The sequence below is a fragment of the Bos taurus genome, chromosome 22 (genome assembly GCF_002263795.3).
Source record: "Bos taurus isolate L1 Dominette 01449 registration number 42190680 breed Hereford chromosome 22, ARS-UCD2.0, whole genome shotgun sequence".
Classification (NCBI taxonomy): domain Eukaryota; kingdom Metazoa; phylum Chordata; class Mammalia; order Artiodactyla; family Bovidae; genus Bos; species Bos taurus.
In genome coordinates this window covers 43,124,402-43,151,163 of record NC_037349.1, presented here as the reverse complement: position 1 = coordinate 43,151,163, position 26,762 = coordinate 43,124,402, and the positions used below count along the sequence as shown (strand labels likewise).

At 51.4% G+C, this 26,762-nt stretch overlaps 2 protein-coding genes and 1 non-coding gene across 9 annotated transcripts in view; 2 read left to right on the top strand and 1 right to left on the bottom strand.

Annotated features, from left to right (window-relative positions):
- The window catches only part of FLNB (filamin B), a 139,821-nt gene extending 120,844 nt beyond the window's left edge, over positions 1 to 18,977 (top strand). For 5 of the 7 annotated variants that reach the window (XM_005222908.5, XM_005222907.5, XM_005222906.5 and 2 more), the window contains 8 exons: positions 1,825 to 2,091; positions 2,694 to 2,831; positions 4,187 to 4,302; positions 7,537 to 7,669; positions 10,416 to 10,592; positions 14,848 to 15,066; positions 16,200 to 16,403; positions 17,251 to 18,866. In XM_005222908.5, the coding sequence (XP_005222965.1) occupies positions 1,825 to 2,091; positions 2,694 to 2,831; positions 4,187 to 4,302; positions 7,537 to 7,669; positions 10,416 to 10,592; positions 14,848 to 15,066; positions 16,200 to 16,403; positions 17,251 to 17,438 (1,442 nt within the window). In that variant the 3' untranslated portion in view covers positions 17,439 to 18,866. Of the gene's footprint in view, positions 1 to 872; positions 1,476 to 1,824; positions 2,092 to 2,693; positions 2,832 to 4,186; positions 4,303 to 7,536; positions 7,670 to 10,415; positions 10,593 to 14,847; positions 15,067 to 16,199; positions 16,404 to 17,250 lie in introns of those variants that run through there. The other 2 variants (NM_001191460.3, XM_059879824.1) reach the window with 2 other exon arrangements.
- A 3,385-nt stretch (positions 18,978 to 22,362) lies between these two features.
- The window catches only part of LOC112443489 (protein ATP6V1FNB), an 11,715-nt gene continuing 7,315 nt past the window's right edge, over positions 22,363 to 26,762 (top strand). The window contains exon 1 of the mRNA XM_024983290.2: positions 22,363 to 24,986. Coding sequence (XP_024839058.1) covers positions 24,464 to 24,986 — 523 coding nt within the window. The 5' untranslated portion in view covers positions 22,363 to 24,463. The remainder of the gene's footprint in view (positions 24,987 to 26,762) is intronic.
- Positions 22,403 to 22,475, bottom strand: TRNAG-CCC (transfer RNA glycine (anticodon CCC)). Its single transcript has one exon. It is a non-coding gene; the product is annotated as a tRNA-Gly (tRNA).

Sequence of the window (26,762 nt, the reverse complement as noted above, 5' to 3'; positions counted from 1 at the left end):
AAAAACCTCATTACTGGAGTGTCCAGACTAAGAGACCTTAAAGAGAGATGCATGGATTATGATCATAAAAATTCATGTGCCAGACTTCCCTGGTGGTCTGCTGGTTAAGACTCTAAACTTCCACTGCAGGGAGTATGCGCTGGTTCAATCCCTGGTTGGGGAACTAAGATACTGCATGCCTTACCATGTGGTCAAAAAAAAGAAAGAAAGTTCATGTGTTCAAAACCGGGGGAAGTAAGTGTCACCTGGTATCCCACCGTCCATGGAGACTGTGGTTCATGTTTGAGGTCCAGAGCTGGACCTTGGGTGGCTCCAGCCTCCTAGACAGACAGGTTCCATCTCTGGTCGCACTGATGCAGTTCTTGCTCACTATATTGTAGGCATCTTTCCACACTAAAATACACTTCCCCATCATCTTTGATTGGCTGCGTAAGAGTCCATTTCACCTCTAGGTACATACACCATCATTTCAGGTACTCTCATCTCCATCCCTTGACCTCTTTAATCAGTGCCCTGTGACATCTCTCATCACGGTGGACTGATGCCCAGGAATGGGATTGCTGGGCTCACACATTTCAAATGCCGCTATGCCTCAGCAGCCAGTCCTCCAGAAAACATATTGGTGTTTCTCCCTTTCCCCACCGGTACTGAGTAGCACATTCTCACACTGATCAGTCTGATGGAAAGAAAGTTTGCAGCTCCATTTCTCCAGTCACTGGGCAGATGAACTGTGTTTTCATTTCTTCACTTTCCTTATTTGGGGAATTATGTTTCCTGTTCCCTTTATCTGTCTGTGTCTTCTCTTTGTGTGATGAGGACGGTTACCCTTTCTCTAAAGTCTCATCTGACTCTTGACTCCTTCCTCTTTTCAGTGTTCCCTGATGACTCTGGTGGAGACTCACTTTCCCCCTCCTTACCTAAAGCATCCCCTCTCGCCAACTAGAAGGGAGCAGAGGCCCTGCAGACCCAGGCCGTGTGGGGACACCTCCCCTCAACCTCCTTCCTGCATCCTCAGGGCTCAGAGTCATGAGTTGCTACCCGGAACCCGTAGGGCTGCAGGATGCGGTTTTGTGCTGCCCTCGATGATGGCATTACTTGGTCACCTTGCTTGCGGCACGCCTGACTCCACCGTGTCATGCAAGCACAAGTCGCTGGCATGGCTGAGCACGTCGTGTGGAACAGACACAGTCTGCTTCCTAATGCTGGGGACCCAAGGCGCTGTGTTTCTGGAAGCGCAGCCTCTGGTCTTCAGTTTGCTCAAAGCTTTGCTCACGCGTGGTTTTCCCTTTGCCACTGGAACCAACCCAAGTTCACTTTCTCCTCTAAATGCATTTAGACTTGTTACTTAGAAGAAATGCCAATGCTTCTTGACAGTGCTTTTTGTGTTGTTACCTGTGGAAAAGAGCCCCTGTAAGCATGCCGATAGCCCCATGTCACGTTGGCTTAGAAACATCTGAGCCATCATCGTTGTTATTTACACCCTGTGACTATCAGCTCAGGCTCTGGTTTGATACCTCTGTATGGAATTAACTCTGAGTTACTTCTGACTGAATTAACTCAGCTCCAGCCAGGAGGGCTGTACAGTGCCCCCAGAACGTTCTCTGCACTGAGTGGCCGGAGGGGCCCTGCTCTCTCCATGCTGACCACAAGCACCCGGGGGTTTGAGGGAGACAGGAGGGCAAGCATCCAGCTGGGATGAGAGGAAGCCTGAGCACCCCACACCCCTGGGCTGCACTCACTTTGCCTTCTTCTGCTTGCCCTGCATGTCCTGTTCCACCTCAGGCCCTCGTCCTGACCCTTCTGTTTCTCCCTGCCCCCTTTCAGAAATTGACAGCAGTGACATGTCAGCCCACGTCACCAGCCCCTCTGGCCGCGTGACCGAGGCGGAGATCGTGCCGGTGGGGAAGAACTCGCACTGCGTCCGGTTCGTGCCCCAGGAGATGGGCGTTCACACCGTCAGCGTCAAGTACCGTGGCCAGCACGTCACTGGCAGCCCCTTCCAGTTCACTGTGGGGCCGCTGGGCGAGGGGGGTGCCCACAAGGTCCGGGCAGGCGGCCCTGGCCTGGAGCGAGGAGAAGCCGGAGTTCCGGGTGAGCGTTCTGGGCAGCTTTCTTTTTGTTTGAGAAGACTGAGCTCAGCCTGGCGGCGTGAGCACCCTGTACCCTTCACCCTGTGCTGAAAGGAAGACTTTGTATGTGTGATTCTGACTGGTGGTATGAAGGGGCTTTCTTTAAAACAAGGCTTCCGTGGCTAAAGACATTTGGGAGTTGCTTGCTAATCCAAAACTAAACAAGTGTCTCCCTGAGGGACTTCTTGGAGCCTGTAATTTAAGGGTGAGTGCTGTGAGTGTCTCAGAGAGGATCAGGGTCATGAAACTGTTTGCAGAGCATCTTGCAGGTATGGAACATGCTAGAATTCTTTAAAACTGATGGCAGTGGTCCCTTGCAGTAGTGGTTGCTGGGTGGGAAAATCTGTACAGTCTGCACAATCTCATCTTGTTCTGGCTTGGTTTGCGTGTATTCAAAAGACGCTCTGATGCCATGAACTTTGTGTAGTCACGGATGGTGCTTAGCACACATCTGCAGTGCCCTTGCTTGGGCTCTGCTTGGGATTAGAGAAAGAGGAAAGCGCTGGGAACAAACGAAACCCAGCACCAGGGCTCAGTCACTGACCAGATGTTTCTCTGTCTCAGCGGAGTTCAGCATCTGGACCCGGGAGGCAGGCGCCGGGGGCCTCTCCATCGCCGTGGAGGGCCCCAGTAAGGCCGAGATTACATTCGATGACCATAAAAACGGATCTTGTGGTGTGTCTTATATTGCCCAGGAACCTGGTAGGTACTCAGGGGCCAATGGAGGACATCATCCTTGTTTGGGGATGGTTGGTTGTAAGGAATAGAAACTCGTCAGGCCAGCACCAGTAGAAGAGGAGTTTTTCTGTATGGGCACATGGGCATGTCTCCTAGAAATCCAGTTGTGGTGTATCCTCCAGGCCTTGCAGGGGCAGGAATTCTTGTTCTCCCTGTCTCTTGGCCTCTCTCTTGGCCTCACTCTGTGTGCTGTTGTTCAGCTGGTTCATTGTCCCCACTGAGCAGCCTCTCTTGACCCGCCCTTCACCAGTGGCCGGTGTGTCTGCCCCGGAAGAGGGGCCTCAGCCTCTGAGCTCCCTTGAACAGGGGTTTCAACCTGTCCTGTGCCATGGATTCTTTGGCATCTGGTGAGGGCCCTGGGGACCATCTCAGGAAATATCTTTAAACACATGAAATAAATTTCTTTGGATCATAAAAGAAATCAATTAAAGTATTGTTTTCAAAATCTTTTTAAAGGAAGAGATAAGTAACTTAGCAATATATACAGGTTTTCATGAATACATTAAATCATATGACTCGGTGATGGTCTGTTAACTCCTGTAGTTTCTAAGTGGTAATGAGTATAACTGCTGTGTCAGGATACATATAAAACTGAAAAGTGATTGTTTTTTGGTGACAAAAATCACAATTCTTAATGCACTGTGGTTTCTTGTCAGCATTTCTAGGAGAGGGCAATGCTGAAGTACAGTTAGGGGTTAGTAGAAATAAAGATACAGGTTTCTCCCATCCAAGTTTGGATCTCCTGAGTCCTGCGCACAGACCTTCGTGCAGCAGCCCTGCTGGGTCCAGGTTAAGGGTCCCCGCCCTTCCTCTTTGAACTTTCTTTAGTCATCACTCTGCTTCTACCCCTGTTGTCACAGTTTCTGTCCTACTCTTCATCGTTCAGGATCAATAATGGGATCCTGGCTACATGAAACATTCTTATTCATAAGTATATAATTTCTGATACAACGCTTGGTCATAAGCCTCTCTTTTGCAAAGAAATTGGGCATACAGGCCAGATGTTGATGTGTGTATGGGCTCACATATACGCAGGCAAAGCACAAAAGACACACTTCAGTGATTTAGTCTTTGAAATTGTTAAACACAGTATCTAAGATGGAAAAAAAATAAAAGAATACGTGCCCTCATTCAACTACAAAAATCGCGTTGGCCTGGTGTGAGCCGGGTGACCCTCTCTGAACCAGCCAGTTATACAGCCATGGGCAGGGGGTGCTGTGGGCTGTGCCGGGGGGTCTCTCTTCTCCCAGAACCAGGCAGCTGCTCTGGGACTGCCCTCCCGGGATCTCTGACACTGTGGGACTCTCCTCTGCCCACAGGTAACTACGAGGTCTCCATCAAGTTCAATGACGAGCATATTCCCGAAAGTCCCTATGTGGTGCCGGTGATCGCGCCCTCGGACGACGCCCGCCGCCTCACTGTTCTGAGCCTTCAGGTGAGACGCAAGGAAACATCCATCTCCTTGGCCACAGCCTGACCAGTGAGGCCCTGGACTCCCACGGCCCCTTCAATCTCCGACTCTGTGCCAAGGGCCCCGGCGCATTCTGACCACAGATGCCGCCAGTCGTAGGGGAGCTTTCCCGGGGCAGAGTCACATTTAGGACAGGAGACTGTTGGGGCAAGCAAAAAGCAGCCATGGTCAACAAAACTCCTTAGCATTTGGGAATGAGTTTGTTTTCTAAATATTTATCCAAGAGAAACAAAGAAGGCCTGTTAATCGTCGGTTAAGGGATAAGGAAGGCTTTTAAAACAAAACAAACGCAAAACTAACAGTTCTGTGATGTTCAGCTTGCTATCATTGGCTTCCTTTTCCTCGAGAAAGTCAATTGTGATTTCTTTTACGAGGCTGATTTATTTATAAGTGTGTGCAAGCCACTGTGTTAAGAATTGTATTGGTGTTACTTCCCAGTCCTTGCAACAGCCTGGTGAATAGGTTTTTCTTGACCCTCCTTTTAAAGATAGAAAACCTGAGGTGCAGAGAATATACAGCTCATAGGAGCCAGCTAGAGTGAGGCTCCAGAACCTTGCTCTTAATAGCCACCACCTTAATGCCAGTCCTGGCATTGTGGCAGGTGGTTACGTAGCCCAACCTATTAGAATGGCAGGAAGTGCAGTTTCTCACCCTGGCTTAAAGAGGGCACACCATTCAAGGTTGCATTAGAGTCTTCAGCAAACTAAGAACATTGGGGATCCCTTTGGGTCTTAGGACACTGAAGATAACTAGCTGTCTGAGTCAGCTATAGCAATTTGGCTGTGAAATAATACCAGAATCCCAAAAGATGATTTCTGGTTAAAGGGATTTCTCTAGAACCATCGGTGGCCCCTGGGTCTTGAAAATAATGGATGGATGAAAACTCATCCTTGTATCTCAGATTGATGATTGGTATCTTTGGACCTGGGTCCATGCACTCGGTTTAAAATATTTGAGAGTCTGACTCTTCCTGAAGGGAAACTGGTACTGCTAGCTGTCCCAAACATTAGGGAACCCAATCAGAACCCCAGCCAGAGTCACAGTCTGCAGATTGGAGCGGCCTCCGGTGAGTGCCACGGGTGCTGACTGGTCATGGCAGTGCAGATGTTTTTCTTGTGTTTCATTTAAAGGCTTCTTAACAGAAGTCGCTTCTGTGGCCAACTTAACTAAAACCTACGGAGGGAGATAAACCCAGCGTTTGTTGAGGGGCTCAGAGCTGCCTTCATGCATCTCGAAGATTTCTTTTGGATCTTCCGAGGTGTTTATCTCCCTCTTGAGGATTTAGTGGCAAGCGGATTCAGGTAACGTAAATGGTTCCATCCAAAAGGAGCTGATGTGGAGTAGTCACCTCCAAGAGACTTCTGTCGAATCCTCTTACGACAGCTTGGTCATGAAATACTGAAATAAGTGTGCAGTAGGCTGGTGTGTCCATTAAGCTTGTGTAACCCGCTGCCACAACAGGACGGACTTGTGTGTCAACTTGGTCCCCTGTTCTCCCCTTGTTACTTGATGCCAAGGGATATGTAAAGTATTTTCTGGAGGTTTACTAGCAGGCTACATGGCAACATCTGGGCCTGGTTAGGAAAGACAGGCTTGTTTTTGTCTCGCGTTTGAGACTTTTTAGAAAATTGGAGTCGGCTGGCATTCTGTAGGGGAGGCGGTTGGATGGGGGTGGTCTGGTGATCAAAGACTCTGTAATTTTGGGTTCGTTCCTCCCTCGTCTGTAACTCTAGGGCGGCTCGGTCTAGTAGAATGTTCTGCAACAGTGGGAATGTCCCATATCTCCAGGGGCAGCCGTGAGCCACTTGCAACTCTTGGGCACTTGAAATGTGGCTAGTGTAACTGAGGACTTAATTTTACAGTTGAACTGATTTCAGCTTATATATATGTTTGTTTATATATATATATTTCAGTTTATATATATATATATATAAAACCACATGTGAGTAGTGACTACTCAACTAGACGGCACTGCTTTAGCGCCTTGCCAAGGTGTAATCCTTGGACCAGCAGCCTCAGCATCGCATGGGGACTTACTAGAAACCTGGAATCCCAGGCTCTGGCCCCAACCTACTGAATCAGAATCTGCATTTTCACAAGACCCTCGGGTGCCTCGGTGGCACGTTGAGTATGAGCCGTGCTGCTTGAGAGTTATCATCTGAGTAGCCGTCCGACCAAGTTTACATCAAAACTGTTGCCTTGTAAAATTTTGCTCTTCAGGACTGGCCAATCTTGAAATACCTCAAGCATCTGAACTTCTAATCCCTTTTTCCCAGCAGAGGATACAATTTCCAGGCGAAACCATGGAGAGTGAAACTCATCCAGTAAAGAGCAAAAGCTATACTTCTCCCATGTTTTTTTTTGGTGGAGGGGGGGACACTGAAAACTTCTAAATGTGTGTTAATATATAAGGAGAAGCTGACATTTCTGTTTTAAAACTATTCGATGTATGGGCCAGGTCCTATGCTGAGTGCCTTGAATGCACAACTTCGTTTAATCCTTGTACCAGCTCTCTGAGGTAGATTTTAGTTATCATGCCCATTTTTACGGATGAAGAAACTATGGCTCAGAGAGGTTCAGCAGTAGTTACATACCTAGGAAACGGCAGCAACCCCAGGTCCTGCTGATTTTTAACCACCGTGCAGTACTGCTTGAAAGAAAAATCATGGGTAGCCCTTTACAGATTTATTAAAAGTTCTCTCCATCTCCACCCATGAGATTAAAAAAAAAAAACTTTGTTCATGTTAGTGACTGCATGGTTTTATTAGCTGCTAGGTTACTTCTAAAACTGGGGTGGAGAATGGAAGGGTTTTTTTGGTCTTTCTTTTTTTTTTGGTGGTTACTGGGGGTGGATCTGGAAGATCCTGGGTTTTCTGGCTTGTACAGGTTTCTTTGGGATGCTGAAACTGTAGTCCTGTTGACCAGGATGTCTCGAGTCTCCAAACCCAGGAACCATGTCTGAGTCAAGATGGTTTAGATACAAGACTGTGCAGATGTTTATCTCTGCTTTCCTATATTTAATGCTGGAAATGTGGAATTACTCACCTGCTCTTTTGTTGGCAGATAATACATAATAAAACATGTTCCAGGCCTATTTGCATGAGAACTACCCCCCGCTAGGAATCCTAGGTTGGCATGGTGTGTGCTGCTGAGCAAGAAAGCCAAGGGCTGTAACAAGTCTCATGTGTTGACTTCTAGGAATCGGGATTAAAAGTTAATCAGCCAGCCTCCTTTGCTATAAGGTTGAACGGGGCAAAAGGCAAGATCGATGCAAAGGTGCACAGCCCCTCTGGAGCCGTGGAGGAATGCCACGTGTCTGAGCTGGAGCCAGGTAAGTGCCAGCGCCCCCACCCAGGGATGTTTCTGCAAGTGACTGCCCCAGCGGAGGAGTCGTCGGCCTTTCCGGGGCCTTCGGATTCCCTTTGCTATTGCCAGACGCTGTTTACAAATGAGGGTATAAACATTTGCTAGGGACAGGCTTTGAGATATAACACCCCTTCTATTTTTTTTTTAGCAAATATGTCTTTATTTTCGGTTGTTTTTCAAATTCTTTCACATGATATTCATTGTGATGTTCTCATCTTTTAAGTAAATATCACAGATTTTTACTGTTGACCTTATGAAATGAATAAGTACACTTTGACTTCAGTTTACTCTGAAGGGAAGGTTGATTGATGTAAATGATAATCTGTAGTATTCCCTGGTGGTCTAGGGGTTAGCGCTCTGCACTCTCACTGCTGAGGGCCTGGGTTCAATCCTTGGTTGGGGAACTATAACCCTGCAAGCTTTGCTGCCAAAAGAAAAAAAAAGAGAGATAATCTGAGTCCTCAATAGGACTTAGCATGGGATTTTCTTGCTCGCCACCTTGGTTGGTGTATGGAATTGTGTGATGTCAATCAGCTTTAACAAGACCATTTTGCAGTGAGCAAATATGAAGTGTCAAGAGTTGACAGGAAGGTAAGACTGAGGAAGACATGACTCCTGCTCCTCAAGGAGGAGCACAGACTCTAGGGAGGACCTAGAGAGAGTGAGCCAGAAAAATGCAGTGCCCTGATGAGGATCCCTGCTGATCACCAACAGCACAGGAGATTTGAGAATCTAATGGTAAAGATGATCAGAGCAGGAGAGGAAAAGGGTTTCTGCCTTGACGCGGTCAGGAGGACTTCTCAGAGAAGGTAACATTAAGTGTGGGCCCTGATGCATGAGGACGGGCCCTGCGACCACTGCCCTTGCTGGGTGTTTGCTGTGTGCCCTGCTCTGTGCACAGTGAGGGTAGACACTTGAAACCTGGGTTAGCATTAGATAATCGGATTAGACCAGATTAGAAAGAGTGCTTTGGTTCATCTGAAAGACATGGTCATGAGCTGATGCTCCCAGAGTGGTCCATGTGAGAAACTAGCATTAATCAGCAGTGTTAGAAATGCAGAGGAAGGACTTGAGGGCAGAGTGCAGTTGGCCATAAGGAATGAAAGTGAATTCAGGAAGGTTACATGTAGCTTGGCGATAGGGTAGAAAGACGATGATGCAGTTAGGAAAACTCAGGACAGTGGCCGTGGGTGGACGAGGGTTGGTCGATGCCTTATTACAGAGTTTCAGTTCAGTTCAGTCGCTCAGTCATGTCCAACTCCTTGCGACCCCGTGAACTACAGCACGCCAGGCCTCCCTGTCCATCACCAACTCCTGGAGTTCACCCAAACCCATGTCCATTGAGTCGGCGATGCCATCCAACCATCTCATCCAAAACCATGTCCATTGAGTCGGTGATGCCATCCAACTATCTCATCCTCTGTCGTCCCCTTCTCCTCCTGCCCTCAATCTTTTCCAGCATCAGGATCTTTTCCAGTGAGTCAGCTCTTGATAAATTACAGAACACCCATCTCAAACCAACTCATATAATAAAGGGGGTCCATTACACACATTAAAGGGATCTGTTCAGGATCTAAGATGGGTTTCAGTGACAATTTAATTCAGCCATTCAGCTACTTTGTCCATGGCCCCAAACATCTCTGCTTTTTCTTCTGATCTGTGGGCCTCATTTTGCAACAGCCTTCCTCTTGGTGGCAAGATAGCTGCAGCAGCACACAATGCTAATCAAGGGAAACATCCTCTCCTCAAGATTCTTTCTCAGAAGATGCTCCTTTTGCAGAAGTCTTCAGCAAACCTCCCTTCTTATCTCACTGAACACACATGCTCCTTCCTGGTCACTTCCTGTGGCTAAATGCTATGTGCTAATTGAATTAGGCTTGGGGGAAAAGGGATTTCTCCCCTCACTCTTCCCCATTAGCTTGACCCAGTCAAGGACCATCCCTGGGGGTGGGATCAATTTCCCTTGAAACACATTGGCTTTCTGAGAGGAGGAGTGGTTCCCTGGTGGGGGATGGTGCAGTGCTGAAGGATATATGGGTGACAGTTCCATGTGGGGAGAGTCCAGAAGAGACTAGAAGAGGGTTTGGGTGGAACTTTGAGCAACAGAAGTTCTAAAGCGGGTGGAGGGTACGAGGAGCCAGGGAGCGGCCAAGAGACCGACTGGAGGAGAACAGACTCTGCCTCCCAGCTGAGAGCCCTTCAGGAAAGAAGTAGGCTGTTGAGGGGTGCGTGATGGGAGGATATTCTAGGAGCCCATTTCAGCTAACAGATCCTCTTGCCACAGGCTGTGACCCAAACACAGAGTGAGAAATCTGGCTGTTGCCTTGTGGGGCAACTGCTAGCTTGGAGCTTACTTAAGGAGCATTAATGTCCGATGAAACCATTTTTCCCCCCTACAAGTGGCCAAGCGGAGAAACTTTGCCAGAAGTGAGCTTTCCATAAAAGAAGCGTCCCCCTGAGGCTGAGGCCACAGGGGATTAAACACTGCGTTCGGGACCTGGATGCATTTCCTGCAGGGCAGCCTAGGGACATGCAGAGAGGCCCGTCTGGTTTAGATCACCAACACTGGGCGCTAGGCTTGTGGGAGAACCATGGTCTCGTTAGTAACCTCAGGTGGGCCCTCTCAGGTTGGCCTCCTCTCTCTTGTCCCCACCCATCAGGGTTGTGTTCACAGGCCCCGTTTTACCCTGTGCCTTTGCTCATTCTCGCAGATAAGTATGCTGTTCGCTTCATCCCCCACGAGAATGGTATCCACACGATTGACGTCAAGTTCAACGGGAGCCACGTGGTTGGAAGTCCCTTCAAAGTGCGCGTCGGGGAGCCTGGACAAGCGGGGAACCCCGCCCTGGTGTCGGCCTATGGCGCAGGGCTTGAGGGAGGCTCCACAGGTAACATGCTGCCTCTGCCTCTCGTGTGCAACGAGCCTGCCCCAGGGAAGAGCAGATGAAGCTTTGCAAGCCCTGGGAAGCCAGCTGCCTACCCTCCCCAGGGAAACTGCAGTCAGCTGTCTTCCTTTGCCAGGTCCTTTTAGGATCAGGACACTGATAGGCAATTCAACACAGCATCTCTCGTTTTGAGGATCCGCAGAGTTTGTGATGCATGTAACGGGCCTCCGGAGAGGTCCCCTACCTGCCAGCTCCCTGGGCTCCTAGAAACATATCAGATCCGCAGTAAGACTTGTCTCAGCCAGGCTCCTTCTTATTCTGATCCTAACAGAGGAGGGGAAAATCCCCAAACAGTCAAATTCATCTTTAACCCTTGACACAAATAGGGCGTGTTAGCTTGTAAAAAATATGGGCAGAGAGGAAATAGGTAAAGTTCCATAGTGCTTTTCGCCCCTCCCTCCCTCTGGGTCCAGGAGGAAGGAAGGCTAACGCATCAAGGGAGGACCTTCAGATTGTCTCTCTGTTGGTCTTCAGTCTTGATCACTTGGTTTCTTGGCTAGTCGGTTCATTAAAGAAGCAGACATGGAGTTTTGCTTTTATTAAATAGCTATGGTCTTAGTGCTGTTTGTGTTGTAGTACAACTTGCTGTTGTCACCTGACATCCTAAGGAACTTTCTGTGTCAAGACCTACAGAGCTGCCCACCGCGTGGTGGCTGCAGTTAGTGTCCGTGCTGTGAACACAGAGGTGGGTGTCGGCCACGTCCAGTGCGTCACTATCAGGCAAGGTGCCAGGGTGGGTTTCTCTGCAGGCCTGGATCCACTGGGGCACGGCTGGCGTCTGGGTGTTACTTTGGGCTCTCTTAGGAAGGCAGCCCAGTTTCTTGAGTCCCTTGGGTGTACACATTCTGCTCTTAGTGTTCCCCGGTTGGGTGAGTGAGACAGAGCAGACCCCTCTCGCCCATGGGCAAGGAGATGAGCAGCTGTGGTTGCCTGGCAACCACCCCGAGGAACAAGCATCCTAAGGGCCTGAGGGACCTGCCCAGGTGCAGGAGTGACTGACCAGCTGGCTAGCCACACTGAGACTCTGGGCCAAAACAGTGGCCTCAGCAGTACTTCTCACGGGGTCTGTGTGAGGACTCCCCATCTCCCCAGGCCCATCTAGTCTGGCTCCACACCGAGCTCTGGGCCAGCAGCTTGCCCTTTGTAAGAGGCACAGGACTGCTTTGGCCTGGGACATGTCCACTTTACAGATTAGCAACGTGGGGCTTAGAAAGGTTGGGCTGCTCCCCAACACTACTTAGCTTGGAGGGGCAGAGCTGAAATCTGTCTGGGTTCACAGCCTCGAGGCCTGTTCCCTTAGGCTCTTAGTTCTGCTTTCCTAAGTGGCTGACTCGCCCGAGGCAGCAGCTACACCCCTGGCCCGCTTTGTGGGGTGTCCTACACCAGGACCCCTGTTTTCCCAGCTGCTTTGAAAGGTCCCCAGGCAGCAGCAGTGCAGGCATTTGGCCCCTGATGCACCATCAACCCTTGAAGCCCAGGCGGGGTCCTCCTGGCACTTGGAGCCCCAGCAGGCCTCAGGCCAGGCCCCACCATGGCCACTGTGGTCTCCTGCTTCGCCAGCAGCCACCTCATCCCCTGGTGGATCACACCTGCAGTGCTGGGGCCTGTGGTGCTTCCTCTAGGCTGTTGGCACACAGGCCTTCTCAGGAGCTCGGGTTTCAGACTGTGCTTTGCAGGCACTGGATGCTGCTGAGGGAGGGAGCTGGTCTTCCAGGGAGACTCCCAGCCCGGAGCAGGAGGTACAGAGCGCGTCTGTTTCAAGCCCTGTGTAAATATTGCTCTTGTCAAGGGGAAGGCGTCTTGTTTTTCTAGCCCTCCCGCTCCCAGGCCTTTTCCCAAATCTCCATCCCCGGCTTACACAGCTGCAGTGTGTGTGGAATGAAAAGGTGTCTGTGTACGACTGCCAGAGGGCCCGCATCCTGACCCTCGGCACAGAGCGGGCTTCCCTGTGTTTTTATGGGTGGGTTTGCTGTATCTCTTGGCTCGAGCTTTGAATGGTCCATTCTGCAGGTTTTGAAGCACGGGAATGTGGAGAATTTGGGGTGGAACTCTTCGCTGCAGAGGGGCTGAGAAGGCCAGCAATTACACCAGGGAGTTCCAGGCTTCTCTGCTTGGAAGAGCCATTTTCTTGATGAAATGTTCCCGGAACCCCGCTCTGCACAAGGTGTATGAGCACAACCTTGGCCCAGCACCCTTCACCCACCTTCAGGATGTAGTAGGGCTCCATCACACTCACAGGGACTCATCTGTACACACATGGCAATGCGGGGGGACACTAGAGAAAGCCTGAGAGCAGCAACGAAGATCCCGTGCAGCCAAAAAATTAATTAATTAAAAAGAGCAGCAGTAATTTTGGACTTCATAAAACAAACAGAAAAAGCAAATATTACACTAGAAAAATAACGCGTAACAGGGCCATGCCCACAGATGTCCTGGGTCCTGGTTCTAGCTGGAGGCAGTGGTGAGAGGGAACTCCTGTGTGTGGATTTTTTTCCTCCCATCCACTCTTGGGTGAGTGCACTAGCTCTGGGTTAGACAGACCTTCTGTTTAAATCCCAGTTCAGTCAGTCCCCAGCTGTGTGACTTGGGATGAGTGGTCTGACCTCTCTGAGCCTCCACTTTCGTTCTAGTAAAACGGGGATAGTAAGGAACCCCACCTGATAGGTCGCTCTTGTCCTGTAATTCCTTATTTCTCTTTTTGCACCTGGTCTTCCTTTCTGGGCCCTCACAGTCATGATGAACTGATGCTTCTCAGGGATGGAGCAAGAGCAAGGCCAGGTCTTTTCATCTTCACTTTAAAAGTATCTCTTTTTTTCCTTATTGTCACTTGCAGCTACTTCCTGGAAATCCTGTCCCTTGTTTGCACAGCCTCCTCCCTTTACCTGCAAAGCCTTGCTTCAGCAGCAGCTGTCGTGAGGGCTTCTGAACGGCACATTTGAGATAGTTGGGGGAAACAGGATGGGGGTGGGTGTTGCTGGGACAGGAGCCTCAGGAGCTTCCAGAAACAGCTGGGTTGTGTTTGGGGTTGTGTGATAGCAGTTCCTTTGTTTTATTGATAACCAGAACAATAATTCTTTCTCTGGCCTCAGAGCTATAATTAAACCAAAATAGTTCCCAGCTGGGGCGGGGTCCAGGGCTCTGGGAAGAGCACAGCCCTGCACGGGAATGCTATGCCGAGGGTGCCCCATAGAGGGCACTGCAGCGGGTGTCTGGGCCCTACCTCTTCCTGCCTGGAACTGGAAAGGGGGCTGGGGGCTTTTGCAGGGCCTTGGGCTCAGGCAGGAATGCCACTGTGATCGTTGGCTGGCACTCTCTCTTGGCCCAGCTTTCCTTCTATCACAAGGCAGGATGTCTGTGCAGGGGGCCCTTGTATACCAGGCAGGTAGGAAGTAGAATGTCCTGGAACTGGGTTAGGGCTTCCGAGCCAGCCAGCAGATAGGCTGGGGCTCCGGAGCCGCACACACATGCTCCGATACCAGCTCTGCCACTTCTCCTGTAGCTCCGACTGGCATGTGGTTGAACTTCCCTGAGCCTCAGTGTTGTTTGCTAAAGAGGAATCACTGGGCGTGTAGAGCGCTGGGCACAGGATCAAGAGTCAGAGAGGTGTGAGTGGTAATTAGCAGAGCTGCTGTTTCGTCGCCTTCTTGTTGCTGGTGTTCAGGGCACAGTGCGGGGGCCGGCAGATCCCGGAAAGACGGCTGGCCCATCTACAGGATGGTGTCTGGGGTGAGGAGCCTGAGGAGGAAGGAGGCAGCTCTGGGCGGCCTGGGCTTCTCCAAGTCTACCCAGAGGAGAAAGAAAAGGTCAGAGGGGCCCACGCTTGCCCCACCCCTGGAGGCAGAGCTGGCCTCCGGGGGCTGAAGCAGCACTTCGGGAGCACAATGGTGACTTGGGCTTCTCGCCCTCAGCCACGGTTCGTGCCCGGAGGAGAACGGGGGTGGGTGCTTGCGGGCAGAAGGTCAGCCACACTTCTGCCTGGACCTTGGAAGGGGTCACCATTCCCCAGGACCTGAAGTTCTCTGTGCCAGGAACTCAGAGCTAGTACAGGTGGGTTCCCACACCAAGGTGACCCCTCTGTGAGGGGACCTCTGTGTGCCCCACCGCTGCTTCAGGGCCCCCAGCACACTCCCCAGAACCCCACCACCACCAATCCCTCCAGCTGTTCATGTGATCTTTATTCCCGCTTCCTTTCTTCCAGGTATCCAGTCAGAATTTTTCATCAATACCACCCGAGCAGGGCCAGGGACATTATCCGTCACCATCGAAGGGCCGTCCAAGGTTAAAATGGATTGCCAGGAAACCCCCGAAGGGTACAAGGTCATGTACACCCCCATGGCTCCTGGAAACTACCTGATTGGCGTCAAATATGGCGGGCCCAACCACATCGTGGGCAGCCCGTTCAAGGCCAAGGTGACAGGTAACGACCAAATGACTTTGAAGTTAATCTTCCGCTTGTTAGCAGGGGAGGTGATCTTGTTACAGTATCGGCAGAGCTAACCACTGGTAGAAACTGGATGATTTTAGATACGTTGAATCTGCCTTGAATCTTGGGGTAAAGAAGTAATAGGACATGCCAACAGGGACGGCATGTTCAAAACCTGCAGAATAAGGAGGCAGAGCAGGGCTGTAGAAGTTGAGAAAACATGTTAGGTCTCTAACAGAAAAGGAGGAGTGCTTACATATTTGAAATCGTATGTATTTGTTTTGATCAGGGCCTGAAAAATCCTCTCATTTCTAACCTTCACTTTTAAAAGAATCAAAAGTGGTTTGTTTGTTTTTTTTAATAAATTTATAAAAACGTGCCTTCTTCAGAACACTGAAAAAAGTACCAAACAGTAAAAACCACCTCACAGCCCGCCACCCAAGGTAACCACCGTAAATATTGTGGTGAATTCCATCATCATGTCTCTTTCTGCTTGGTTCACTGTCATGCAAGTAGTATAGGTTCATAGCAGACAATTACATTAAAAATAAACTTAAAATGTTAGGGAATTCCCTGACAGTCTGGTGTTTAAGACTCCATACTCCCACTGCAGGGGAGCTTGGGCTCACTCTGTAGTCGGGGAGCTATAAGATTCCACATGCCGTGGGGCATTGCACCCCGCCAAAAAAAAAATTCAGAGAAAAGAATCACTTTCTAATATGTAGAGGGAATCATTTTTGATATTTTGTCAGTGTTCTCCCATACCTCTACACAGCTTAGAAATATTTTATATAAATGGAAGATGTCCATAGGATGGCACATGGTTATATGGGAGGGATTTCCAGATCAAGGATTTCTGTCAGGTCAACCAAGGCCAGACTTCCTAATATTCCCAGAAAGCCAGATCTTAAGTTTTGTGGAGCAGGACCCTAGGACTCCACAGAAGACAGTGGGCAGGTTGAGATGGCTAAGCTGTGGCATTTAGACCCAGGTGTTGGCGGGGTGTGGGAGAGGTGTGGTGGCTTTTGGATCCCATTGTTGGGGAGTTGGGGCTCTCCTGGGATTTCTGCTCGGGGCACTTGCCTTGTCTGACCAGTCACACCCATTTGCTCCCTCCTGGTTCCCAGGCCAGCGTCTGGTCAGCCCCGGCTCGGCCAACGAGACCTCCTCCATCCTGGTGGAGTCAGTGACCAGGTCCTCGACGGAGACGTGCTACAGCGCCATCCCCAAGGCATCCTCAGACGCCAGCAAGGTGACCTCCAAGGGCGCAGGGCTCTCGAAGGCCTTCCTGGGCCAGAAGAGCTCCTTCCTGGTGGACTGCAGCAAAGCCGGTAGGCACCCTGGCCCTGCCCGGGGAAGGGAGGTGTGGGGGGACACCTTCTGTGTCACACGCTCATCATCTTATTCTGCGCTGAGTATTTTTAAATGATTTGCCACTTGATGTTTTTCAAATGACCTCAAGGTACATAGGAGAGGTTTCATTATCCCCATCACACTGAATCAGTAACCTGGCCTCTTCTCTGCCACTAGCTGCTTTAACTGCAGTCTGAACTTGGGTATTTATTTGGGTGTCAATGTGATTTCGTTGCCTGGGTCCTGGCATCTGGCACATCTGGCTGGAAACCTGGCTCCACCACTTACTTATTTTTCTCTCCCTCCCTCCTTTCCTTCCCAGTGCTTATTAGCCATGTGCCCTTGGGAAAGTTACTAAGTGTCTTTCTGAAAGTCAGTTTACTCTTCTCTAAAATGGGAATAATAATATTCCTGAAGGTTCTCAAGAGAGTAAATGAGATTAGAGTAGTCAGCACTTACATAGCTGTTTTACTATGTGCTAAGGGCTTCACATATAACAATTCCTCTAAACCTCACCAGTAGCCCAGGAGGTCTCTTTTTTTTTAAAAACACTTTCACCCTCTGTTTACAGTTGGGGGAGCTAAGGCAGAGAGAGGTGAGGTTCCATGTCCAAGGTCACCCACCTAGGAAGCAGCAGGGCAGAGATTTGAACTTGTATGAGTCCTCTGCTCTCCTGCCTCTCACTGGCCCCAAGCATCATCCAAGAAGTGTAGGCAGTAACCCCTACCTTTGCTTTGGCTCCCACCTCCCCTCCTCTTCCTCCGCCTTCTTGGGTGCATCCTTGTGACATCACCACCTTCCTCTGCCCCTCACCCCCACCCCCAGGTTCCAACATGTTGCTGATCGGGGTCCACGGGCCCACCACCCCCTGCGAAGAAGTCTCCATGAAGCATGTGGGCAACCAGCAGTACAACGTGACCTACGTCGTCAAGGAGCGGGGGGATTACGTCCTGGCCGTGAAGTGGGGAGAGGAGCACATCCCCGGCAGTCCGTTCCACGTCACCGTGCCTTAAAACACTGCTCGTCGGGTCCCGGGAGCCATGCTGGCGGCTGCTTCTGTTGCTTGTCTGTTAACTCGTTTTATACAAAGTCCTCTGGCCTGTTTGTGGGTCTGAGAACCCCATCCTCAAAACATTGTCTCTTTTTTTTTTCCCTTTTAGTACAGAAAGAAGTCCTAAACTTGACTCTTTAGGGACATGTTGGGGAGTAAAGAAGTGAAAATTAATGCAATAGGCCTGGCTAATCAGACCTCTTGTGGCACAGATCACCCCCTCCAGAGAGAACCGGAACAGACCAGGCTCGTATTTTTAAGAAATGAAATTAGTTAGTTTACAAAACAAGGCTGGGAGGAGGGGCAGGGAAAAAGAGGAGACCTAGTCTATGCTGTCATTTAGAGAAGATGACCGTATCATGTGAGAAAGGGGTACTAGGTGGACACCTTTGTTTTAACACTACTACCGCCCCCGCCGCCCCCAAGGGCAGAGTCCAAGGTGACAGACCGGCCGAAACGGCCTCCTGGTGCCTCTGTCCTCATCCTGCTGCTTGCTTCCCTGTGGGATCATTCCGTGTGACCATCTTGACAGCTAGATCTTGGCTTTTGTTTTCAAAGTCCATTTCAATCACCGGGTCTGAGTGGTGAGCAGTCCCCCACTTGCCAAAGATTCCCTGCCCACCCCCCCCACCCCTGCTTTTTTAAACCAACACGAGTCCCCGTTCTTAGCCACGCTCCAGCCGTCGGTCTGTCTGTTGAGTTTCCAGCACGTCCGGAGAGACCGCGTACGGGTCTGAGGGTTAGCGGAGGCCTCCTGCGCCACAAGACACTCCACACCCACCCCCAGTCGGCCCCAGCGTGGCCCTTTTCTGGAAAATAATTATAGAAGGGAAACCCCTGCCGACCTTTGGCCTGGAAGTCAAGGAATGACAGGGGAGGGAAGGACCACAGCTCACTGGTGGTCCTTCGCCATTCGCAGAAACAAGGAAAACATTCGGCCCCAAGGACATGCCACCCGAGGCTGTTTGGAAAGCCAGGGGCAGCTGCAAAATTCCGAAAATGGGGTATAAGGCATTTTGCGTGCCTTCTTGCATACCTGCTTTGGAATAAAAATGAAAGTGTTGGGGGGTTGCTGGCTGACTGCAGGGCCCAGATGTGCGGTGTGGTCTAAGCAGGCCGTCCTTTCAGACTGGCTGCCGACCCCTCCCGAGGCGGCTGCTGTCATCTCGATTGCATTCGTGGGAGGCATGGGGCGCGGTGGGTGACCCTCCCCGAGGTGCAGCAGCTGGGGATGCGTGTTGGCAAAGCCTACCTGTTAGAAACTGGAACTGCCCGAAGCCTGATGTGGAAGGACCACAGGCCTCATGAACTGGGACGTGGAAGTGAAACTGGAACCAAATGCCGACTGTAAATTGTATCTTATAACTTATTAAATACATTTGCTCCATAAGCTCCCTGGGTGTTCTTGAATGGTGTCCTTCCCTAAGTGGTTTGAGGCTCTGACCCACCCTCCCAAAGCCTGGCCGAAAGGATGCAGATTAAGCCTCTCGACAGGGAACTTCGTCTCTTTTCACTGGGGGATGTTCTATTTCTCCGCAGGCCCCGGGGGGTAGTTTATCAGGGTGAGGCGCCCTGGCACCAACACAGCCTCCCGGGGAAGTCTGCTGAGGTTTGCCCTGGTTAAGAGTCCCAGATACGAAACCCACTGAGGGGAAGGCTGTGGTTTTATGAGAGAGAGAGGAAGCCTTTTTCCTGATGAGCTGTGAAACCCTCGCTGGAGGGAATGTATTCAGGCAAGAAGTGGCATCACCTGTCAGTCCTTGGGACAGCAGGGTTTGGAGGTGGTGGTGAGTCTTCCCTCGCTCTGCTGCTCCTTGCTGTTTGGGAAGCTTCTCCTTGCCGTGTGCTTACGACACTCTTTGCCCCTGCTTCCTGTGCTGCAGCAGTGCCGTGATATGATTTCATGGTGAAGATGCTAACTCAGATGCTGCGGTAACATGTTTGCAGTCTTGGGGCTCACTGGGGGCGGATTCTGGCCCCTGCCTTTTGTCCCCAGAGTAGGAGCTCTACTTCCCTGCTTATCCTGCTGTGGGAGCAAACACACAACAGGAACCCAGGATCCCTCTCTCTCCCCCTGGGCACCAGCAGGTGCCATGATGACAGGAAGTCCATTCTGGACCCCCAGCCCTGCACTGGGGGTGAGGGGTGGAGAGAAAGGCTTCTTTTGGTGTGTTTCTTCCCAATGCCCAGCTGGTGATCAGGACGGTGATGCATTGTGTACCTCTGAGAGGTGGGAGGAAGACTGCAGGGATGGAGGGTCTTTCTGCCCGTCGTTCTGGATAGAGCAGCCTTGTCTGTGGGCCTGTGCTGTGAACGTCTGTTCCTGGACTCCAGGACGTCCATGGGCTTTGCAGAATGCAGGCTGTCTCCAGTGCATCTGGAGAGGCCATGGTAGGCTGCGTTTGCCCAAAGAGGAGACCAGGATCCCACCCTGTTGAAGCCTGGCTGGTTTCTGGGGAGGCAGCATTGGTAAATTAACATCTGGACTTTAGCATCAAGTAACTTAGGGATTATGTCCTGGCTCTGCCACTCACTGGCAGTGTGGCTTGGGGAAGCTGCTTCACCTCTCAGAGTGTGCTGTGAGCCCTCTGGGAGCTGTGAGAGTCTTGGCCACTGCTGTCTGTGATCAAACCCTGCCAGAGGTAATGGGCCTCCTCCACAGGCTGCTTGTTAGTACAGAGGTGCTGCTCCTGGCGTTCCCCCTGCCAATTACATGAAGGACGTCTCAGGATGAAACCTGTGCATTTCTCAACAGGTCAGTGGCTAGTACCACAGGGCAGTTGTTATCTGTACCTGGACTTGCTGCTATGGGAACCAGCTGTTGTTTGTACAAACACCTTGAAAACTTTGAAACCTGACCCTTTGAAACCTTACCCTTTATCACCCTTTACCGCGTGCCAGGCCCTTTCTGACTTTCACTGGTTGACTCTGCCCCTTTCCTTCCCAGAGCTGGCTGGACCATCGCTCTCTGGTGACCCGTGGAAGTTAGGCGCACAGCAGCTTCCAGCTGCCATGCAGAGACCTCCAGCTCAGAACAGGCTCGTCTCCGCCACGCCCAGACCCCCTCCTGTTCCTCAACCAGTTTCTCTCTGCGACTCGGAAGCGATGCAACCAGGGAAGAAACCTTTTATCAACATGGGCCCTTGTCCACATGTCTGGTCTTAAGACTTCAAAGGGGCCTTGAAAGCCACATTTTGATGAGTTTGGTGTAAAATGAGTTGGGCACACAGGGATTTAATTTTCCTTGAAAACTGCACAGCCTTAGAAATTAGCAGAGTAAAAATTAATGGTGAAATGGGTGCTTAATCCTCGTCAACCCCCCAAGTTTTTATTGAAAATGGGCAAGATTGTTAATTCAAGTGCTCTTTGGCTTTGGTGCTTGAGCAGAAGGATGGACTCTCTCCAAGTCTCCATTAACTCGTGGGAAGATGGGGCTTTGTAATCAACTAATTTCAACTAATGAAAACTCTCCCAGAAACACAGCTTGTTTGGCTAATTTTTTTCTGTTCCTCACAATAGCAAATCATAACTCCAAGAAGGAGTGAAAATGTCACATCGCTCAAGGCAAGGCTGAGTCCCATTTTTTCCCTCGGCTTTGTCCTCAGGGTGCTGCCCAAACACACGGTGGGAGGAATCCTTCTAGACAAAGAGATCCTTTCTGCTTTGTGATAAGGCTTTTGTCTGGGCCCCTGAGCCCACAGGGGACCAGCTCATGTGCAAGGAATTTAGGGTGGCCCACCCTACACCCCTTCTTTCTTCAAGAGTTCTCTCAAGCAGGCCTGCAGGAGGTGGGGAATTTACGAGGCTGACTTGTGGCTCGCATCCAAGGGCGTTCTGTATGTTGGGCCTGCTTGTCTCCCCTGGACAAAGCTGGAAGATGAAAGAATCTGCAGCCTTTTATAGCCCACATTACTCCCTCTGCCTTGACCATGACCGTCGCCTTCCCAAGCACCAGACACCTCTCCCTGTCAGCGTGGACATTCTTAGGGCAAAGCTGATGCTGGGCGCCAGTGAGGTGATAGCAGAGAAGGAAGCCTTGGCAGAGGCACCAAGCCCCAGAAATGCCTGCTTCACAGGAAACCCATGTGTGAGAAACACTCAGAAAGCAGCAGGTCAGGAAGTCTGGATTCCAGTCTCAGTTCGCCCACCTCAGGCAGTTACCTTCTTTTGTGCCTCAGTGCCTTTATCCATAAAATGGGGAGATAATGGGGAAATCCACTCTAGGATGAATCTTCAGAAAGATCTCACAACACATCCATCTCCCAACTGACCTAGGCAAACCCTGAGCTGCCGGGAGAGGGGCTGCGTGAGTTTTGAGGAGACTCAGCTGCCCGAGGTGAAGTGGAAGGGGTACCTCACAGGGGGAAGCACGGTTTGTGGAGAAACCCTTTAGCATGGGGGCTATGAGCACAGGCCGGCAGATTCAAATCCATGACCTTCGGCCGATCGCACACACTCAGAAAACAGCGCCTCCCTGATTTTCTCCGGTGACATGGGGTAATGGGACCTACTCCGTAGAGTGGTCTTAGGCTTAACCAACAAGATGCTGTAAAGAATATCACTGACAAGGTTCACAAAATGATTATTACTCGCTCAGTGCCTAAAAGGATTCTTCTGAGAGCTTAATTCCGGGAGAAGCTACTTTAAAGACACACGTACTGAGTCCTAGGAGAGGCCCTTGGACAAAGTTACAGGTGGGGGATTAGGGTGGGGTCATCAGTGGGAGTGGACAGCATGGGTCCCTGGTGGCCTGGGGTGTGGCCAGAAGGCTGGGTGGAGACTCAGGTGCACCTTTGACCCTGCTCCCAGAGACCAGAGGCAGGCCTGGGGGCTGCCCCCACACCCCAGGGGTGGGTGGTGGCTTTTATTTATTTTTTAATATTTATTTGGTTTCACCCGGTCTTAGTTGCGGCATGTGGGATCTAGTTCCCTGACCAGGGATAGAACCTGGGCCCTCTGCATTGGGAGCACAGAGTCTTAGCCACTGGACCACCAGGGAAGTCCCTGTTGGTGGCTTACAAATCAGTTTCAAAATCTAGAGTAAGAAAAATATAAGTAACAATGCTAAGCACTGTTAGGATCATCTGCAATTCTTTACAGGGGAGTGTGTCTGGGCTCAGAAAGGATAGTGATGATCAAGGCTGTGTTAAAACTCCGGAAGTCTAAACTAAAACTTGGGGTCCTGAAGCTGTTTCAAGGGGCCTCGCCCAGGTTGGACACCTTAACACGGGAACAGAATCTGAAGGCCGGTCGCCTTGTGGGTGGTTGGCTGTCCTTGGGCCCACTGAAAGGCAGCACTTTAGGGGTGCCTTTGCACCTTCCCATGGAGGCGGGAAGCCTGTCCACTGGGTGAGAGGACAGCTGCCTGGGCTGTTGTCACCTCGGTGACCACCGGGGGTGGCCTGAGACATGCAAACTGTGGCACCGTGGGGAGCCCTGGTGGTGGGGAAGGCACAGGATCTCCGATGCTCCAAGGGAGAGGGATATCCGCCTCCACCCTCTTGTGCTCTGAGCACCTGGTCTAACCAGTCTGTGGGTGGGGGCGGTCTGGGCCATGGACGCTTTCTTGAGTTCTCCACCCCAGCACCGTTTGACCACAGGGTCTTGGCACCCCCGAGCCCCTAACTCTAGACTTTCCTCCCTCTATCCTTACTTAACCTGCCTCGTGGCAAGAGTTGCAATGAACCGGTGTTCGTGGTTCAGTTCTCAATCAAAGGACACCTCCTCCAGGAAGACTACCCAGACCATCCCCCTAATTCCCTGCCTACCCTTCTATCCATCTGGTTATGTATCTGTCTCCCCTGGACGGAGAAACACTGAGGGCAGAAAGCCTGTGGGCTCTGTCCCTTCTCATCTACCTTTATTACCTGGCTGGGTGCCTGGCACAGGGTCAAGAGAAAGTGACTGTTTGTTGACTGAATAAACGAGAGCACACCCAGCAGAGCAGAAAGGTGAGTGGCCTCAGGGCACTGTGGGTAAACTTCTGTCTGGTACAGGGAGGCAGAGTGTGAGGGTCCGGGAGGCTGAGCTCATGGTCCTGCTGGCGGACCCCGTCCCGTCTGTGCCTCTCTCACGATGCCTGTCTCCCAGGAGGGTCTGTAACGGAGCTGTGGGTTTTGGAGTCAGTCCCAGAGCGACCGTTTAACGGTGCTGAGCATCACTTTTCTCACCTGGAGAAATGGCATAAGGAGCCTATTAAGAAGTCACTGAGTAGGGTTATTCAGTGAGGCCCCCAGCCCAGGGCCTGGCGCCCTTGGGCAGTGTGCCCAGGGCATAGCATTTCTCCAGGCCTCCCCTTGCCCACCTGAGGAGGAGGCTATGAGAGCCCCAGGAATCGAGTGGGTGGTTTAAGGCTCGTGGAGCTCAGCCTAGCAGCTGCCGCCTAGCAGGTACTTGTTGGTCATCAGCTGACATTTACCAAGGGCTCCCTCTGTGCCAGGCGCTTGTTCCCATTGCTTACACACGGTCCTAATGTCACTGTCTGAGCATTTAAGTTCCCACCATCACCTCGCTGCACAGATGAGGCCGTGTAGCTGTCAGGTGGCAGAGCTGTGTGAGGGGTTGGCTCCCAGCCACGTGTCCAGAGTTTCCTGGAGTGGAGACCGGACCTCTCTTTTAGACTCCCTTGGGTGCCTGGCACACAGTTAGGGATACACTTGGGTTTGCCGGATGGAATAGAGGCTGTGGAACCTTGTGTGTCACTGGGGATCCTCTGGGTATGAAGGGCAAAGGTGCCGGCCCTGGTTCCTTTAGGGGAGAACGCGGTCCCCTGCCAGGCACCCCGGCTGGCTGTGGCCTTCGGTCCTGTCTGTCCCACTGCCTGAGGATGGCCCCCCAGTGCCCCGAGCAGCCCAGCCCCTCCTTGCCATCAGGGCCTCGGCAACTCAGTCCTCATTGGCTGCACGTATCCCTGGAGACGAGGCCCAGGCGGTGCAAACACAGGCTGCAGAATGTTTCCTCCCTCCCCGGCCCCTCCCCCACACTGCCATGAAGGATCTGTTCACCTCCCAGAAGCAAGCCTGCTGGCAGGAGCACATCCGCAAGGAGACTGCCGCTCGAGTGGCCTGGAACCTCAACTATGGCCACGAGCACCTGAAGGAGGGAGCCTTGCCCAGGAAGCAGCCTCAGAAGGCCCCCTTCCGGTCAGCCTTGGGAGCAGGGCCATCGCAGGCCACCAGCTCCCCTGACAGCAAGGAGGTACCTGCTGGACGGCCAGAGACCAGGGAGCTCCAGGATCAGCTGTCCAGGGGAGTGGGTGTCCAGGGCCCTGCACCCAAGGTAGACAGAGGCTGGCAGGCCCAAAGCGCAACTCGGGGGCCTGCAGATCAAACCAAACCTGTGGGCTCAGGGATGAGGCAGGTCCCCCCCTGCACCCTGCAGCTGCTCTTCCAAGGCATCTCCCACGACGGCCAAGGCCGGGCCTCGTACCTCCGGGAGCGGTATCGGCAGAAGCCGGAGGAGAAGTTTCTGTACCCGATAGTGTCATCCTGGGAGTACGGCTGGCACATGGGTAAGAGCCACCACCCTCTTGCCATTCCAGGCCTTGGCAGGCGGGCCCAGCCTTGCCCCTCATCACATTCCTCTGGTTCACTATGCTCTGAGCAGGGCTCCAGATCTCTCACACTCTGGTCTTTCTTCTGCCCTCCCTCTGCTGGCTAACTTTCAGATGTCACCTCCTCTGAGAAGTCTTCCAGGTGACCTCCAGGCAGATGAGCCCATCTTTATGCACTCATAGCTTTCTGAGTTTGTGCAAGCACCATTGCCATTCCTTGAGCATCCCTCTAGCCTGGTGAGGCCTTGAGGTTCCAGGGCTTCTTAGTGAAGGTCATTAATGCCCTCCCAGCTCCCAGGTTGGGGCTGGGACTCAGGGACTGTGGGAGAAATGAATATGAACTAGGGAATGAGAATGTGATTTGGAATCAAGAAGTGTGAGTTCACATCCTGGCTTCACGACTTTCATGTTGTGTGAGCTCAAGCAAGAACCTTAACCTCTTTGGGCCTCAGTTTCCACATCCAAAAAATGGGGACAAACAAGTACTTCCCTGCCTTTGTCACAGAGTTTTGGGGGAAATCTGGTAGGAGAACACCTTGAGCAGGAGTTAGCTCTCAGAAAGCTGCATGAGGTGGGAAGGACACACATTCCTTCTGCATGTAATCCTGGTAGAATCTTGTTCAGAGCAGCCAGCAGAGGGAGATGTGGAGCCATTGAATCCCAGCTCTGCCCCAAAATGAGTCAGTGAACCAACAGGCACAGAGCTATGCAGGTTGATATTATCAGACTGGGTTTGAATTCTGGTTCATTCATTCAACAGATGTTTATTGAGCACCTCATATATGCTCCTCTTTTTGTCCTGGAGTGTCTGGCAGAGAGCAAGACAGACATGGCCCCTCACAGAAGGCTGGTGACAGATAGATGAAGTAGAGTCAGGCAGTGGTCCATGCTACAGAACTGTGCTTTTTGATCTTTATTGCCACCTGGGGAATCACCTGGGGATCTTGTTAAAATGTGGGTTGTGATCTTTCAGTGAATTTCAGGGATGGGGTGAGATTCTGCATTTCTAACCAGCTCCCTGCTGACACTGATGTTATCAGTTCGGTCCATGGGTCACAATTGAGGCTTTAACAAGCGGTAAATCAGAAGAAAGAGATAGAGGCTAAGGGGCTGCTCTGGTAGTACACAAGGTGGTCAGCGAAGGCCTGCTGGAACGGCGTGTTGGAGTAGAGTCCCAGGCCGAATTTCCTCCATCAGATTCTTCTGAGAAGGGCCTGACTTCCTCTGTCTACAGAGTGAGATAGGCATCACATAGGGCTTCCCCGTTCCTCCTCTTCTGCTGGGCCCCTGGGTCCATGCCCACTGCTTCTGAAGCCACTGCCAAGCACAGGGTTGCCGATGGAGCAGATTAAAATACAAACGGCCCAGTTGCATTTGTGTTTCAGATAAGCAATAACCTTTTAGTGTAAGTAGGCCCCAAGTATGGCATGGGACCTACGTGAAATTCAGATGTAATTGGACACCCTGCATTTATCCAGCAACCCAAGTGCTGGGGTCAGAGGAGCTGATTCTGAATGATCCCCTGGGTACAAGGGCAGTACAGGTTCAGGACAAAGTTTAGTTTTCCCGCACAGTGTTCTGTTGAAGCCACAGCTGCTCCCAGAATTTCCGGAACATTCTGTCAGCTGTGTCTGACTTCATGCCCCTAAGCCAACCGGTTCATAGGCCAGAAGGGGAACAGATGGACAGACCTTCTGCTGACCACTTCTCCCCTCCCCAACAGTTACAGACAGG